Raw genomic sequence first — 17,591 nt, forward strand, 5'->3', positions numbered from 1 at the left:
AATTAAGTCACAATAATTTTCAAAAAGTTGTTATTTTAAAAACTATATGTAATTAATACAAAATATAAAATTACATATATATATTATAAAAAAAAAATTCTTACACTAGTATAAGTTTAAAAAATTTTATATTTAATTTAAGTCTTTAATTTAATTTAAATATAATAATCAATAAAATAATAAATTATAATCTGTTAAATTTAAGTTAAATAAAATGCTCAAATTTATTTTGAAAAAGATTTTACCTTCCATAAAATAATATATAGTACTAAACTAAGAATAATTAACAATGTAATTCCTAAATAAGTTAGTTCACCCGTTGCCCTCCATGAGTTTCCTAAGTGCCGTGCTTTTGTAATTGAGCAATCATGCACTCACAAAAAGTGGTATATAAAACAAGTAATGTATAAAAAAATGAATTATAATATTTTTTACATTATCTATAACCATTTCAAAACTAAAATGTTTTGCATTTAGAATCCTTGCGAATGGATCCTCCACAGCAGCAGGGTGTGCAGTGCAGGCAGATCTAGATGCAATCATTGAAGTTTGTTAAATTAATATTAGGATATTATTTTATTATATAACGAAATAGTTTATTTATTTGTATATATATACACGGTATAAATTGCCCAATTATCATCAACATTTATTTTAAAAATAAGCTAAAGTCTTCGTTTAATAATATATACATTTAATTTGATGAGTAGAAATTGTGAAAGGTAGAAGCAAGCAGTACTTTCCAACGCCTCATTGGACTGACTTGACTGCAGAAGAGGGAGGAGAGGGAACCCCAATTCTCTCTCGCTCTGTCTGTCTGTCTCTCTCTCTCTCTGAGAACGGCACAGCAGAGAGAAGTAGTGTTTGGTATTCACATCACAATCAAGTAAACTCGTTTTCATTATTCTTTTGTGCTTCTGAACTTGATGGTGTTTTCAAACTTGTGTTGCTGTGTTACTGATTTATTTCTATTGGTCGGTGCGTTGTGTTCATATCAATGGTTTTGGGATAGTTTTAGTGTTTTGATTTGATTGAGATTCTTCGACTCGATTCAGCTTAATCGTGTTTGTTTTGTTGATGATTGTAGTATCATAAGGAATTTCCAAATCAGCAAACTCTTTCCGTAAAATCTAAACCAACACCACACTCTCTGCCGCGCCGCACCGCCGGGAACCGCCAGGTACCAGACGATCTGCACCCTAGACCAGACCCTTCTAATTTTATTTTATCTTTTACTTATTTTCCTGATTCTTTTCTTAGCTCTTTACTTGTTTATTTTATTTTATGAATTTTAACAACAAATAGATATTACATTTTTTACTAAAAATTATAGAATGTCACGTAATTTAATATATTAATGAAATAACGGGACTGTGTAAAGTTTTTATTAAAAAATATATTAAATTACAATAGAAATCATAAAAAAAGTTTTATTTATTATTTTTTTTACAAATTTTTATTTTTAATTAGCATTGCTCATTAATCCTATTAAATATTTTATTTTTAATAAAAAATTTCTATTTATTAATTTTAATTGTATGCCCTTGAAGATATGATAGAAAACTTTGTTTCGGGGGGCATTTTGATTTTCAACTTGTTTGGATCACTTGGTTTTGAATGCCACCATGGGGCGTGTAGTGAAAGGAAGTTTCATTTTCCTTTCTCTGTAGCCCAATTGGAAAAGGTAAGTTTGCAATGTGAAAATCCTTAATGATTATTAGGCTTAGTTCAGTGAGTTGGACGAGCTTGGGTTCTCTCTCTAGGGGAGGGAGCTGAAGGTTTGAACGATTCTTGACTTGGTATTTTGATTTTTGAGTGAGTGGGTTGAGATTAACAAGGATAGTTTAGTGGGTTAGTTCCTCTTTCTCCCACAGAAGTTAGTATTTTCAGTTATTACTGGGTTGGATTTTTAATAGGGTTTAGTCAACTTTTTCTCTTTAGATTGTTGGACCTTATCTGTTAATTATATTCAGTGTATTTTAAATTCGTTTGTGAAAGATTATTGTTTAAATAAAAATGTTTTTGAAATTTAAGTACAATTGGTAGTATTTATTTATTTTATCATGATAACGGTTGTGATAATTATATATGAACTACTTTTGAAATATCATTTACCACCTCATTACTTATTATATTAATTTTTTTCTATTTTGAAATCTTAAATTTTTAAACCCATAAAAGAAATACTAGATCGCTATTAAAAAAAAAGAAATAATATATCATTTTTATGGCAAAGATGTTAAATTTTTTATTTTAGTTTTGGCATTTCAATCACTTTCAATTTTGTTTATTTTTTAAAAATTATTTGCCTACTTATGCATTTCATGATAACTTCTCACTGATTAGAAAATATGGTAATAAAATTAAACAATACATGCAATTAATTTCGAATATAGGTAAGTCAATTCAATAAAAATAAATGAAAGTATTTCAGTAAAATAACTGAAAACCAATAAAGATAAACTTTTTATAATAATTAAAATCCCAGTTGTAGTTGCAAAATTTGCAATTCATACGTGTAATATTTCAATAAAAATAAAAAGAAAAAATTTAAAATCTCAGTCGTATTATAAATATTTACTAAGTATGAGTTATCTACTTTACACATGTTTTTGTGTGTTTCAATATTAGATTTTTATTATTGAATTTTTATGAAGGGAAATCAAAATTTATTAATTTTCAATCATTCAGTTAACGAATGCAGGAGATAAACTTTAAAAGTTTGGAATTATTTCAATATGTGGTTTTTTTGTATTGAAATTTTTTTATTGTTATTATTTTTACATTTTTCTTAACTTATGCAAAATTGTACAAGTTATGCATAGTAAACTTTTATTAGAAATTATATAATTTAATACATTAATACTATTAAATGTTATAATTTTCAATAAAAATTACTATATTTATAACTTTTTATACTATACAATGTTATACAAGTTACAAAATTGTTATTATTATTATATAAGTATTTATTGGAGAAGCAATAAATAATAAGAGAAAGGGAAAGAAAGCGAGGAAAGCTATACAAGAGAAAAGAAAATTAGCAAGTTCTATTAATCATGGTGGGATTTTATTTAATACAAAATTTGTCTTTTTCTAATATGTTCATATCATGTTAACATTAGAAGAGAATCCAAAGCCCTTAGAGTAGCTACTTTAATTGATATCTACTGACAACTGTCAGTTCTTAACAGGATGACAGAGTGAAATAGCCTTAAAAGAAAATATAACTGTTAACACAATATATAACAGTAACACTGTAACAGATACCGGAAGTCCAGTGAGAAAGTGGAGCAGGAGTCTTCTTTTGAGGCCCATGTTGCGTTTCTAAGGAGGGTTGGCGATGAAAAATGAGTTTTGTCCATGTTTATTAAGCGCTAAGCAAAATTAAAAAGAAGGGGAAAAGTGAATCAGGTGACATGTCTAGTTAAACAAAGATTAAGTGGAGTTCATGACAAAAAAAAAAAAGATTGAGTGGAGTATGGACAATTACGATGCACAGATACAATACGTGTATTGGATACGCCGGAACAACTATTCTTAAAATATGTAGGATATGATACGTGCAATATATGTATATAGATATGCAAAAAAAGTTCATAAAACATTATAACTATATAATTGTAATTCCACAAATGACCAATCTATATCGGAAGCATGCTTCTTAGACAATTCTATAATCATTGTCAACGTAAATCATAGCCTATACAAACGAGAATAGTACTAATCTCATTCTCTTCTATAACATCATCAGTATAAAGGATAGCTTCCATGTCTAGTTTGCTAGGAGATGATGCTTCTATTTTATGCATGCATGTCTCATATGCACTGTATCAGATTTTCATAACTTTTTTTTTTTCAAAAAAGAAAAGAAAAAAAAAACCCATCAAACATGTAGATTAATTAATGTGGAATTGGTTTCATTTAACTAATGAATTTTGAGTTTGAGTTCCGGTGAATGTAATTAAATACTTGATGCGAGAAGTTTGCTACTTGGCTCGAACAAGATTTATACTTCTTAGACACTCATCATAAAACAGCTACTCTCACTTTTGTAGTTGAGTGACACTTAATAGTCTGAGTGATTCTGTAACTTAGATGATTAGGTGTATCGGATATTCATAAACTAGACAATCTGACTTTGTATTTTCTTTATTCATATTCTTGAATTTTTTTAGGTTTAAGATTTATTTGGGGATTCCCTTCACACATCATATGTAAGCATTGATGCTTCTTAGACACTCATCATAAAACAGTTATTCTCACTTGTGTAGTTGAGTGACACTTCTTTAGTTCGAGTGACTCATTAGGTGTACCAGATATTCAGAAACGAGTATCCAACTTTTTTTGGTTCTTGTTTCATATTCTTGAATTTTTTTTAGGTGTGAGACTTATCTGGGGATTCTCTTCACAATGGAATGATACAGTTAGTTTTTTTTTCCTACAAATGTTGTCCAAGGCTCAAACAGCGTTCTCTTTCAAGAATAAATTGATCAGCATGGTTTATATACAATAAAATGATAAGAACTTATAATCCTTTGTAATAGCAATTGTAAAAGTAAGCATATAAACTCATTTTGGCTAATTTGCATTTTCCTTTTAAATGAATGTTCCCGTGATAATTTCATCTCTCAAAATTTAATTAAACCCCTATATATATACTATGGTTTCACCATAACTGATCTATATCATTATTGTCATTATTACTCAGCTTACCTGATTCATATATAATTGTAGCAGCCTCTTTCTTTTGTGCATGCTTTAATAGTTTGTCAGTGGTTTATGAATACAACTCAAGTAGTTGGATGAACAAAATAAGGTATATTACAATAGTTTCTTAATTATATTTGCACTGCTTTTGATCTCTTGTCCATCAAAAGATGGTAGAAAACGCTTCCAGAGCAAACCTTAGCTACCGTCGAGATTATGACATTGAGGAGGACTCCATAGATGGTGTGCCGTTACAAACTAACTCTGAATACTACGACGATGATGGCCATGATAAACGAACAGGTACACGCTAATTACATGTTTATTTTATACTTCGTTTTTTTAATTGTATGGAATGGTGAGATTTGATGCCTAACTTTGTGGCAGGAAACGTTTGGACTACAAGCTCCCACATAATCACAGCTGTTGTAGGATCTGGTGTGCTCTCCTTGGCCTGGGCAATAGCTCAGATGGGTTGGATTGCTGGTCCTGCGGTGATGCTCTTATTCAGTGTTGTCACTTTGTACACTTCATCATTTCTAGCTGATTGTTATCGTACTGGTGACCCCAAATTTGGGAAGAGAAATTATACTTTCATGGACGCAGTTCGCACCATACTGGGTACAATACTTATCGCATTAATATGATTAGTGGCACCATCTGACACGATTTTTTTCTTGGAATTGAAGTATGAATGACATGATTTCTGCTTTACCAACAGAAGTGTTTCTTTTTGACAATATTAGCTTGCACCATCCCTTCAAAGTTCAAATTCAGATATTTGTGGTTGAATTTAATAAAAAACTTTCGTGTGAATTTACCATTTCTCTCTATATATTGACAATTGTAATCTTTTTAAAATGGAATGCATGTATGATGTGCCATAACATGCATTATAATGGATTTTGCAGGCGGGTACAGTGTTACGTTTTGTGGGATAGTTCAGTACCTGAATCTTTTCGGAAGCGCAGTAGGATACACAATTGCGGCTTCCATTAGCATGATGTGAGTTCGCCCTTTGCTATGTCCTTGAAATTATAAATTTAGAAATTGAGCTGATTTATAAATAATATAAGTAGAAAGTAATATAAATTAAATTATATTTAAAATAATCTTTATTTTAATTGTGTGTGTATCAGATTTGAATTTTTCGATTAACTTATTTTGACCTATTTTAACTGACAACTTTGTTCATATTGATTTATCCATTTAAAAAATTTTAAGCAAAGATAAAAAAAAGAAAATTATTAAAATAAATTTTAATTTATCCTTAATATGTTCCAAATATGGACATCCATCTTGATATCAATTTAAATCATCTTCTTCAACACATTCAATTAATAAAGTTAAATACCATTCAGTTCAATTAGATGACAACTGAAACATGTGGCATGATAGTTCGTTCACTTCATTTTCACTTGCAGTATTTCTTTCTACTGATAGGATTATGAGATTATCTAGTTTGATGATGGTTGAATGACTGATGAATTTCTTTCAATTTCACTGATTTCGGTTAACAGGGCAATCAAAAGGTCTAATTGTATCCATTTCTCTGATGGAAAAAACCCATGTCACGTTTCCAGTAACCCATACATGATCAGTTTTGGCGCAATGCAAATTTTATTTTCTCAAATCCCAGATTTTCATAACATGTGGTGGCTCTCAATAGTTGCTGCGGTCATGTCTTTCACCTATTCCATAATTGGTCTCGCTCTTGCAATTGCCAAAATTGCAGGTTATTTTCCTTCTTTGACCTGTTTGATAGAAACTTTTTTTTAAGTCTTGGCTGAATTTTTTTAATAAAAATAGCTTATAATACAATTCTTATAAGTTCTTTTTGGCATATTTAAATAAGTTTTTTGGTATAATTTATCCAAATAAACTCTTTAGCTTGTTCTAAAAAGTTTGCTGATCAAAATTATGACATTTTCATATGATAAGAACTTATTGCATAAGTGCTCAATTAAGTTGTATTATCAAATGCTCCTTAATTGTTCAAAATTTAGTGACATGACACTTGAACTTATCAAATCATATAGAGTAGTGTAATTTAAACTCTTCTAGATATGCAAAAATGCCTATGTGGGGAGCCACTATGCACCTTTATCAGTTCAAGGAGCTAAATCGCTGAATTTTTAGTATCATGATTTTTTTGTACAATTGACTTGCAATTAAAATGGGTTCTTACTTTAACCTGTTTTGTTTAATTGGTTTTGATACAGAAACGGGTACTTTCAAGGGTAGCCTCACAGGAATAAGCATTGGAACTGTGACAGAGGCCCAAAAAGTATGGGGAGTTTTCCAAGCTCTTGGTAACATAGCCTTCGCCTATTCGTATTCTTTCATTCTCCTTGAAATTCAGGTACACCATTTTTTTCCTTCTTAAAAAAGTAAGGAAAAACAATAGAATTTTATCATATTAAAGACTAATGCAATATATCAGTATCACATCACATTTGTATAATTTTTAATTTTTTATTATAGCTGACCTCACTTTGTTTCTTCCACACTTATTTTTTCACCTTGTACTCCAAGTGTGTATGGCAACGAAATTTATCCAAACTAATTACATAATATTCTGACTTCATAGGATACCATCAAATCCCCGCCATCTGAAGTAAAAACAATGAAGAAGGCTACAAAGATGAGTATTGCAGTGACCACAACATTTTATATGCTTTGTGGCTGCATGGGCTATGCTGCTTTTGGAGATTCAGCACCTGGGAATCTGCTCACTGGATTTGGTTTCGATAAACCATTTTGGCTTATAGATATTGCTAATGCTGCCATTGTAATTCACCTTGTGGGGGCATACCAAGTGTATGCCCAACCCCTCTTTGCTTTCATCGAGAAAGAGGCTGCAAAAAGATGGCCCAAAATTGACAGGGAATTCACAATTTCAATTCCTGGTTTTCCACCCTACAATCAGAACATATTTAACCTAGTTTGGAGGACAGTGTTTGTTATCATAACCACTGTTATATCAATGTTGCTGCCATTCTTCAATGACGTTTTGGGAGTGATTGGAGCATTGGGGTTTTGGCCTTTAACTGTCTACTTTCCTGTGGAGATGTATATCATACAAAAAAGGATCCCAAAATGGAGTACGAGATGGATTTGTCTGGAATTGTTGAGTGTTGTCTGCCTCATAGTAACAATCGTAGCTGGCCTTGGCTCAGTGGTCGGTGTCGTGCTTGATCTCCAGAAATATAAACCATTCAGCTCATACTATTAAACTCGACATACATCTATTGTCTTGCAGGGATGGTTGTGGTCTTGATTGCATCATTATCTTCTGAGTGGTGCTAAATCAAAATTACCACCATGTTACTAGTCATGAAGTATTGGTACTTCAAAATAATTGCTGTCCGATATTTCTGGCATACTTTTAGTCTACATTATTTAACTATTTTTTTGTACCAACGCAAGTGGTATATCGTATTAATTGAATAACGTGTAGTAATTTATTGTGGTGTACTATGTGAAAGTTATGTTTTTATATTAGTTTGAGATTTGTAATTTAATGTAAATATTAAATTTTATATTATATATCTCATTGGTTTGTCTAAATTGTGTTTTGTTATGTTCGTGCCGGATGAATGTACGCTTCTTCCAATTTTACTATTTCTCGCTTAAATGCAGTTTAATAAACATACAGAGATTTCCTGATCTAAATTCAAGAGGTTTAACGCTTGCTTTGGATTACGGTATCAGAAGTTCGATCTAACACTTAGATTCTCAAATGGCATATGATCCTATCAAGCATGGTCTTAATGGGCATCAAAGGAGCATTGGGAAGCTTTTAAACTGTGGAGCACAAGCAACTTCATGGCTGGATAGCAGAATGAATGGGTCAAGGCATTAATGATGGTTCGTTCTTGCTGTGGCAGACTTGTCCTACAGGCATTTAAGTTAGTTGCACTAGGATTTATCGTGCACGTTAGAGACTAGTATTAGTCCGTTTGCCTTTTGTCTTTCATGTTTTTCAATCGTTCAATGCTTTTAAATTCTTGATAGAACCCCAGTCCTGAGAGCTTAGCGTTGAAAGCTAGTAGAACATGTGTGTGATGGATAAGGTTCAAATTCTATATATTTAACAAATTTTTACATCCTTTCTCCCACTCCCTCACTCCAATGACTGAAAGAAGGCCCTCCCTCACACTGCAAACAATTTCAGCTCGATCGTACGTTAGAATGCAATTCCACATTTCGACGTCAACCTGGGTTGGTTTAATATACAGTACATTACTACTTTAATTTTTTCATGTCTCTTTTACCTAATTTTATTTAGATTTAAATTCAATTTATAATTTAATTTTGGAAGACATTCGCGCTAGTCTTTATCACCAATAAACGTTAGCAACTAATGGGGACCCACGGCTCATAATAACTAATGTATACGTGGGAAGGCGAGAGGGTACATCATCATATACAAGAGAGAGAGAGAGAAACTATGCAGTAAGGGGATAGATGGAATGTGCATGTGAGAGTCCATTATTGTAGCGAGTGTGATATAATTAAATAAGTGTAACAGAAATTAGGCGAAAATTTTGAGTCTTGAAACTTCGAAAGAGAGCGAGGTCTCTTGAAATATGAAATTTAATAGACAATTAAACTAAAATATGGTATTTCAACACTTTTTGATTAACTAATAAAATATCAATATTATTATAAAAAATAAATAAAATTAATTAAAAATACAGCAAATGTAGTGCAAAAGTATAATAAATATCAAAATAACATGTTTAATACAAACTTCAAACATTAAGAGTATGCTTGTTTTCTATTTTGAATACTACATTTTATTTTTAAAAACTAAAAACTCTTTTCAAAATAGAAAACAAACATACTCTAATATACCAAAATCAAACACAAATTAAAATAAGATTCTTCAATATGTAAAACTTCAACACTTTATTTAATAATTTTTTATAAAATATAAAATTGATTAATCAAATCATTGAATTATTTTATATTATTTATATTAAATTTTATATAATCTAAATATTTGTATGTACATTATTTAAAATTTAATGTTTACTTATATTTTAAAAATATTTGTTAAAATATAATAATGCAATGAAATATTTATTAATTAATTTAAAATTTTATAAAATTAATCTATTTAATAATATTTTTCAAACTAATAATTAAATTTATTAATATAACATTCTATAAAAAATGATTAATTAATTTATATCAATTAAACATTAATATCAATAAATCTTGATTTTATAAATCATGATACCACTCATCTAAACTAAAAATAAAAGAATAAAACAAACTTGCAATAAACTTAATTGAGTAATAGGTACTATGTAGCACTTTCTTAAGATTTGTAAAAAAAAAATATAATTAATTACATATTATAAAATCAAGTTTACATAAATAACTAAGTTATTTATTTCGCCATCAAAATTAAAATCTTTAAAATTTTGCAACTGTTTGTGCTGTCATAGAGATGGTGTTGTTGGTGTGTTGATGAAAGATGACATGTAGAGCTTTGTGAGTAAAAAGAAGTGAAGAAGAGTTATAGGGAGTGGTAGCTTCAGCTTCAGAGATGACAAGATGTGAGGGAAAGCCGTATGTCAAAGAGAGAGAGAGGAAGGAGAGGGTGTGATTGCCATTTGAGACGGTTGTGTTGTGTGAAATGAATGGGTGCAAATGGGATAAGAGGTCAAACATTTGCACTTTCAACCCCTTTTTTTAAGGATAAATATTTCAAACAAACAACAAAAATGAAATGTCGTTGTTTTGTGTTATTTGAGTGTGCCCATTTTATGTTAAAAACTAATATAAACAAAGTCTTTGAATAATTTCATATATTTAACATATGTTTGAAGATTGTTTAATTTAAATAAATAATTGTTTTAATAAAATTATTTTAAAAATAATTTAATCTAATAATACTTAATATCATTAAATTCGAAACTTTAAGTTGATTACTAGATAATAAATTACTATTAAGATTACATAATAATAATAATAATAATAATAATAATAATAATAAGTATCTTAATTAATAAAAATGATTAAAATTAATTTGACCCATTATCATTAATTTGATATTAAAAAATGAATTAGTTAAAAAATTGATGTGTAAGCTTGTGGTCAACGCAGAGAAAACGGTCGTTGCCCCACACGCCAAAATTGAACCGAATCCACAGGTCACACTATAAGGAAGGATAATAGGATTGTCATTCAGTTGTGAAGGTCGTGAAAATTTGACCAAACCACACACTCTCTCCACACAGCAAGAACAACACAGCTCACAAATCCTCTCTCTCTCTCTCTTCTGGGTTCCACATTCAAGTAAAGTTTTCTCTCTCTTTTATTTCGATCTCTTCTTGATGCTTCTGAATTATAATTTGATGGATCTTATTACTCTGGTGCTGATATTGATGCCTTATTGTTGGTCATAGTATTTTGTTCCCTTTGTGTTTCACTGAGTTTCAGATTTAGCTCAATCTGAATCTGAATATTTTTTACATGATATAATACACCATCAGTAGGGCCTGTTTAGCTAGTTCATGTTTCACATGTAGGAATTTTTTAGCGTTTTGAATTGTGGAAACAATTTGCTTTACAATTGAGAACAAGTACAGATATTTTTGTGTTCTACAATCTTTCTTCTGTTAGGAAATATCAAATAGGCAAATGCCATTATGGATAGATATATATGAAATTAAAATAATTGAAGCACTTGTTCTGACTTATGAGCAGCGCGAATAAAACCAATAACCACAACCACCCAACTTAAAAAGAATATTCAAAGACGATTTTATCTTTAAATTAGAATAGTTCTTGTGTGATTTTCGGTGCACTGTTATATTCCCCTTATCTTCATAATATTTTTTTGTAAAGGAAGTTTTAAATAAAAAAGTAAATATTTCTAATATGTTGAAAGTATAAAAAGTAGTTATAGATATTCTTTATTTAACTAAAAAAATTATTGAAAATATATTCAAATGTTTAAAATTATTCGCAGAATTATAATTATTGAAAAAGAATAGACTGCCACATCGAGAAAGCATATCAGGCCACATGAGTTTTAGGAGTATATTGATTGAGTTTCTTTTATGTTCAACTTGCTTTTTCTTCAGGATATTTTTTTTTAACTTCGGCAAAAAAAATTAAAAATCCAAAGAAAAATTATTTTTTTCAGAATAAATTTTCTCTTTCTTACTTGAGTTTGGGCCAGTAATTTTAACTTTAATCAACAAAGTCCCAACGCGTTTAGTAGATAATTGGTCTCGTAAAGGTTTGATTCTTGGTTGGAGACTATTGCTACCTTGTCATTTCAAATTCAAAAAATAATTTAAACAATATGTTCTTTATTATTATGCTTTGTTGTTTATTTCATTTGCATTATTTTAATTATTTATATTCATTTTATTTACAGGCCTATTTATTTTGTTTGCATTTTTTGGTACCCTTTTTCTAAATGGTGATTTCATGAATAATACGAGTATAAATGAGTTTTTTAGAAACAACTAAAATTTAATGACTTCGTAACAGAGTTGTTCACAATTCAATCCAATCTAATGCATATTGCAAAAATTGGACTTGGATTAAAAATTAAGAAACCAAAAATCACACACACAAAAAAATTGAATTAGATTCGATCTAATTTTAAAATCGATTCACTGCATTTCAAATTTAACTTTATATATATATATATATATATATATATAATATTTATTTATGAAATTAATTTTTACCCATTCTTATTCAATTGTATATTCATGAAATTATAATGCAAATGCTTTTTTCATGATTTTACTTTTAAAGTTACATGTAATTATTATGTGTTATAAAAGTTTTTATTACTTTGATATATTCTTTATGGTAATAAATTTTATATATATATATATATATATATTTGTTTTATATTCATTTAAAGTTATTCTTATGCATCATATCTTTCTATATTTATATAAAAAATAAATTTTAATTAAAAATAATGTAAAAGAAATAATAAAATAATTTATCTGTCATATTTTTTAATTAAAAAATTATTTAGATGAATTCAAACCAAATTGCAATATGTTTTTATAAATAAACCGAATAATTGGTTGCATAAAATCCTATCCAATCTAATTCAAATACAACTGTATTTTATAGCCACAGATTAATGATGTAAATATTTAAAATTAAAAATTAGAATGAAAATCATTGTTTATAATAAAAATTAAAAAATTTAAAGATATTTTTCTAAAATGAGGTGACTTCAAATTCTTCATTGTATAAAGTAATAATTAAAACAGAAACCTATCTTCTAGCTAAGATAAAACTAATTATTTATTGCTTGAAAGACGAGGATTTAAGATGGCCAAATTTACACAAACTATCAAGGGAAATCAAAGACAAAGAAACAAAAGTATTATGATTCTACAGTTGTTAATTAAGAATTAGAGTCTTAAATCTAATTTCAAACTCAAATAACTATTTTATCTTAATAAGAGGTTTTGACAATAGTTCCAAATTGAACCCTTTCATTCCCTAAAATCTCACCTCCAAAAACTATCTTATCTGAACAGGGATATAGCTAACCTTAGTAGTGCATTTATACAATTTCTATTTATTTGTACCCATCACTTGCTTTTGTGAAAGCTTTTATATTTTGCTGGAACTGTGATTCCATCAAACAGAGCCTGTTTGTTTGTTATCGCTTTACAACGGAGATGAGTGAGAATAAAAAAATTGCTCCGTTGTGATCGTACCGAAGCGGTGATACAAACAGGCTCACAATTGTTGGGACAAACAGAACAAGAATATTTATATTATTCAATACCCTCTGAATTATATATATTATATATTTACTCTCACGGGTCCATAAAAGGATGGTTGAAAACGCTTCAAGAAGCAACCTTGGTTTCCACCAAGATTTTGGCATGGAGGAGCACCGCATTGATGCCGTTCTTCCAAAACTTGATTCCAAGTCATACGACGATGATGGCCATGTTAAGCGAACAGGTGCACCTTACTTTACAAGCTGATATCATCGTATCAGCAGTGAAATTGTTACTAATGAAATTTGCATGATATATATGTATATGATATTATGAGTGTGGCAGGAAACATCTGGACAACAAGCTCGCACATAATAACTGCAGTAGTGGGTTCTGGGGTGCTATCCCTAGCATGGGCCATGGCCCAAATGGGTTGGATTGCTGGGCCTTTGACGATGGTGTTCTTCAGTTTGATAACTTTGTATACATCAGCTCTTCTTGCTGATTGCTATCGCTCTGGAGACCCCATTTCTGGGAAGAGAAACTACACTTTCATGGAAGCAGTTCAAAACATTCTCGGTAACATTAAATTACAGTACATTTTCACATCTTTTTTTGTTTCAAATTCGGGTATGAAATATGGATCACGTGATTTTCTACTTTGCTAATAATTGCACGTTTGAATTCGCGGTTCATAGCTACCTCAAACTGAGAAAAGAGAACCAAACTCTTCTTTGCTGTGTCAGCAGAAACGTGGGTTCAAAATCAAATAACATAGGTCACCTCATGTTCATCCAAACAAAACTTTCTTTTCACCAGAAAAATGTTTTATATATATACACACACACACTACTATGAGATGGTATTTATTTTAATTTTGAGAAGTACTATTTTTGTTCTTATTTATATATGTTCAGAGAGAAAACAAATTACACCAACATTTAATTATTTTATTAAAATTTATTAATGTCTTCTTTTAAACTCTTTAATTATTTAAACCATATAAAAATTGAATATTAACATAAAAACAATTTATTGAACAAACAAATAAGTGAAAATAATTATATAATATTATATCAAACTTTTTAAATTACTTAAATAACTTAACTGTGTTGACAATATCTCCATCATTGCACCGTCCATTCAAAGTTTCGAAGTCACACGTCTATTGTGGCTAAGTTTGTTGAATTGAAATACTTAGGTTTCAATGTGAACTAACACAATTATGTGTGTAGACAAAGAGTCATAATTATTTTGAAATGGAATGCATAAGTGATAAACAAATATTATAATATAATTTGCAGGTGGATACTATTCTACGTTTTGTGGGTTATTTCAGTACTCAAATCTTTATGGCACTGCCATAGGATACACAATTGGGGCCGCCATAAGCATGATGTGAGTCTTGCGCTTATATAATCTTTCAAATCATAGAACTTGGAAGTTGGTTTTATTTGTTGAATAAATGTTTAGAAAGTAACAAAATAAGAATTTTTTAATTTTCAAATCATCTTGAGATTTTAATTATCTATATATAGAAATCAGGGCTTAGTGGATTTTTGTTTCATTTTTTATTTAAATTCATAAGATTCTTCATTCTCATTAACCTGTTCAGACGTTTTAAGGAAATATAATAAAGTGAAATGAATTTGAGCTTATCTTAATGTAAACAGTGATTTGCAAATGAATTCAAAATCTTATAATAAATTTCAATTAATCATTTTAATTTTTTCCTAGCAATGGCAAAGCAACAATTTATTATGAACCAAAAGATGCTCATAAATTATTGTACCCGTGGGGACTGGACCCCACATATTATTATTATTATTATTATTATTATTATTATTATATTAATAATCATGAGCTTTTATTAAATGATACATCCCCAATTTTTTAAAACTTTAAGATTTAATACACAAATTAATAAAATGAATTGGTATTTTAAATTTTATCAAAAGTTATTATTTAACTTCTTATTATATCTTTTATTTATTATAATAATCATCTCATTTATTTAGTATCCTCTACCAAGCAAATATTAATTACTCATTAATTTTATTTTCCTTTGGATCAATTTCTAGTAAGTTGAGACTAAGTAGTAAATTCAATTCCCAAAGACCTTAGTAATTAGTCTCTTTACTCTTTTTTCTAAGAATTATACAAAGACTAATAAAAAATTGTTTGTATAAATATATATATATATATATATATATATATTAAATTTAATTGTTTTTAACGAAAACATATAAAGCTTTTAACTTATATAATTCAGTTTTCGTTTTGGTTTTGCTACAATTTAATAATATTAAACTCATGTTATTATTGAACAATGCTATTTATTTAATAATTTTCTTCAGTAATATAATTATTGCTTTTCAAAATAAAATTGCCTAATAATTAACTGTAATTTTAATTTTTTGGTAATTTTATTTCACAAAAAGTATGGAATATGGATATAAATTTTTGAATTTATTGAAATTACTGCATTCATTGTCACGTGACGATATTTAGCTGTAGTCAGAGAACTATCCAGTTTGATGGGTTTTGGTTGACAGGGCGATAAAGAGGTCAAATTGTTTCCATTCCTCAGGCGGGAAAAACCCGTGTCACGTGCCAAGCAACCCATATATCATCAGCTTTGGCATAATACAAATTTTATTTTCTCAAATTCCAGATTTTCATAAAACATGGTGGCTCTCAATACTTGCAGCAATCATGTCTTTCACTTACTCAATAATTGGCCTCGCTCTCGGAATTGCCAAAGTTGCAGGTTATATTCTTACTTTTGTATGATTAATAGAAGTTCTTTATTTCATTATAAAAATTAATAAATAATATTTTTATTAAAAATATAGAAATTAGTATGATCAAATATCAATGCATTAAATTTTATAATTTTTAATAAAAAAACATTACAATTTTTTATAATATGTAATGTAACGTTGTATAAGTTAATAAAATTCTAAAATAAACATCTTTGCTGACATTTCGTATGATTGGTCTTTGAACAGAAACGGGTTCTTTCAAAGGTACTCTCACAGGTGTAAGCATTGGAACTGTGACAGAAACCCAAAAAGTATGGGGGGTTTTCCAAGCTCTTGGTAACATAGCCTTCGCCTATTCATATTCTCAAATTCTCATTGAAATTCAGGTTTGCCTTTTTATTTTAATATTTTCTGTTTAAACAATAAAAATAAAAAAATAAATCAAAAGAGAACATTATCATAGAACCTAATGAACATATTATGTTGTTCTGACTACACAGGACACCATAAAATCTCCACCATCTGAATCAGAGACGATGAAGAAGGCTGCAAAGGTAAGCATTGGAGTGACCACAACGTTTTATATGCTTTGTGGCTTCATGGGCTATGCTGCTTTTGGAGACGCAGCACCTGGGAACCTGCTTACTGGATTTGGTTTTTATAACCCATATTGGCTTATAGACATTGCTAATGCTGCTATCGTAATTCACCTTGTGGGAGCATACCAAGTCTATGCCCAGCCCCTCTTTGCCTACGTTGAACAAAAGGCCGCAAAAAGATGGCCCATAGTTGAGATGGAACACAAAATTCAGATTCCTGGTTTTGGTTCTTACAATCTAAACCCATTTAGATTGGTTTGGAGAACATTGTTCGTTATCAAAACCACTGTTATAGCAATGTTGATTCCATTCTTCAATGACGTATTGGGATTACTTGGAGCACTGGGGTTTTGGCCTTTAACTGTTTTTTTCCCGGTGCAGATGAGTATCTCACAGAAGAGGATCCCAAAGTGGAGTACGACGTGGATTTGTATGCAAATTCTTAGTGTTGTCTGCTTCATAGTATCACTTGTGTCTGCTGTAGGCTCAGTCGCTAGTATCGTGATTGACCTACAAAAATACAAACCGTTCAGCGTAGATTATTAAACCCTATCCACTGCCTCTGCGAGTTTTGAAAAAACTGCTGCGTGCAGTGATGGTAGGAATGGAATGGTAGTAGTTTCTTGTATCGTTTAGTTTATTTAGCATATAGGTACTGAATGCTATCTCAATATCATCTCGTCAGCTAAATGCATCGAGTTTAATAAACATTAGTTATTATCCTCAATCGGCACGAATATGTTTTTGGGCCCTGATGGTATTTTATCCATATCCCTTTTCCTTTC

The 17,591-nt window shown here is 29.6% G+C and overlaps 2 protein-coding genes across 4 annotated transcripts; both read left to right on the forward strand.

The window, feature by feature from the left end:
* The first annotated feature begins 686 nt into the window (after positions 1 to 686).
* On the forward strand, positions 687 to 8,275 carry LOC113853301 (amino acid permease 3-like). 3 transcript variants are annotated; one of them, XM_027483868.1, is made up of 9 exons: positions 706 to 886; positions 1,088 to 1,180; positions 4,383 to 4,421; positions 4,881 to 5,013; positions 5,098 to 5,331; positions 5,622 to 5,715; positions 6,231 to 6,445; positions 6,933 to 7,072; positions 7,301 to 8,275. In XM_027483868.1, exons 3-9 carry the CDS (start codon positions 4,419 to 4,421, stop codon positions 7,943 to 7,945), a joined length of 1,464 nt encoding a protein of 487 aa, XP_027339669.1. In that variant the 5' UTR covers positions 706 to 886; positions 1,088 to 1,180; positions 4,383 to 4,418; the 3' UTR covers positions 7,946 to 8,275. The 3 variants fall into 3 exon arrangements, with proteins under 3 accessions (XP_027339670.1, XP_027339669.1, XP_027339671.1); XM_027483869.1 differs by lacking the exon at positions 4,383 to 4,421 and having other exon boundaries at positions 687 to 886; XM_027483870.1 differs by lacking the exon at positions 4,383 to 4,421 and having other exon boundaries at positions 707 to 867.
* Positions 8,276 to 10,917: 2,642 nt separating this feature from the next.
* LOC113873723 (amino acid permease 3-like) lies at positions 10,918 to 17,556 on the forward strand. The gene is made up of 7 exons (XM_027511996.1): positions 10,918 to 11,022; positions 13,553 to 13,686; positions 13,788 to 14,021; positions 14,747 to 14,840; positions 15,998 to 16,212; positions 16,454 to 16,593; positions 16,708 to 17,556. Exons 2-7 carry the CDS (start codon positions 13,554 to 13,556, stop codon positions 17,350 to 17,352), a joined length of 1,461 nt encoding a protein of 486 aa, XP_027367797.1. The 5' UTR covers positions 10,918 to 11,022; position 13,553; the 3' UTR covers positions 17,353 to 17,556.
* Positions 17,557 to 17,591: the final 35 nt, after the last annotated feature.

The sequence above is a fragment of the Abrus precatorius genome, unplaced genomic scaffold (assembly GCF_003935025.1).
Source record: "Abrus precatorius isolate BTA unplaced genomic scaffold, Abrus_2018 Scaffold10, whole genome shotgun sequence".
NCBI classification, from domain to species: Eukaryota; Viridiplantae; Streptophyta; class Magnoliopsida; order Fabales; family Fabaceae; genus Abrus; species Abrus precatorius.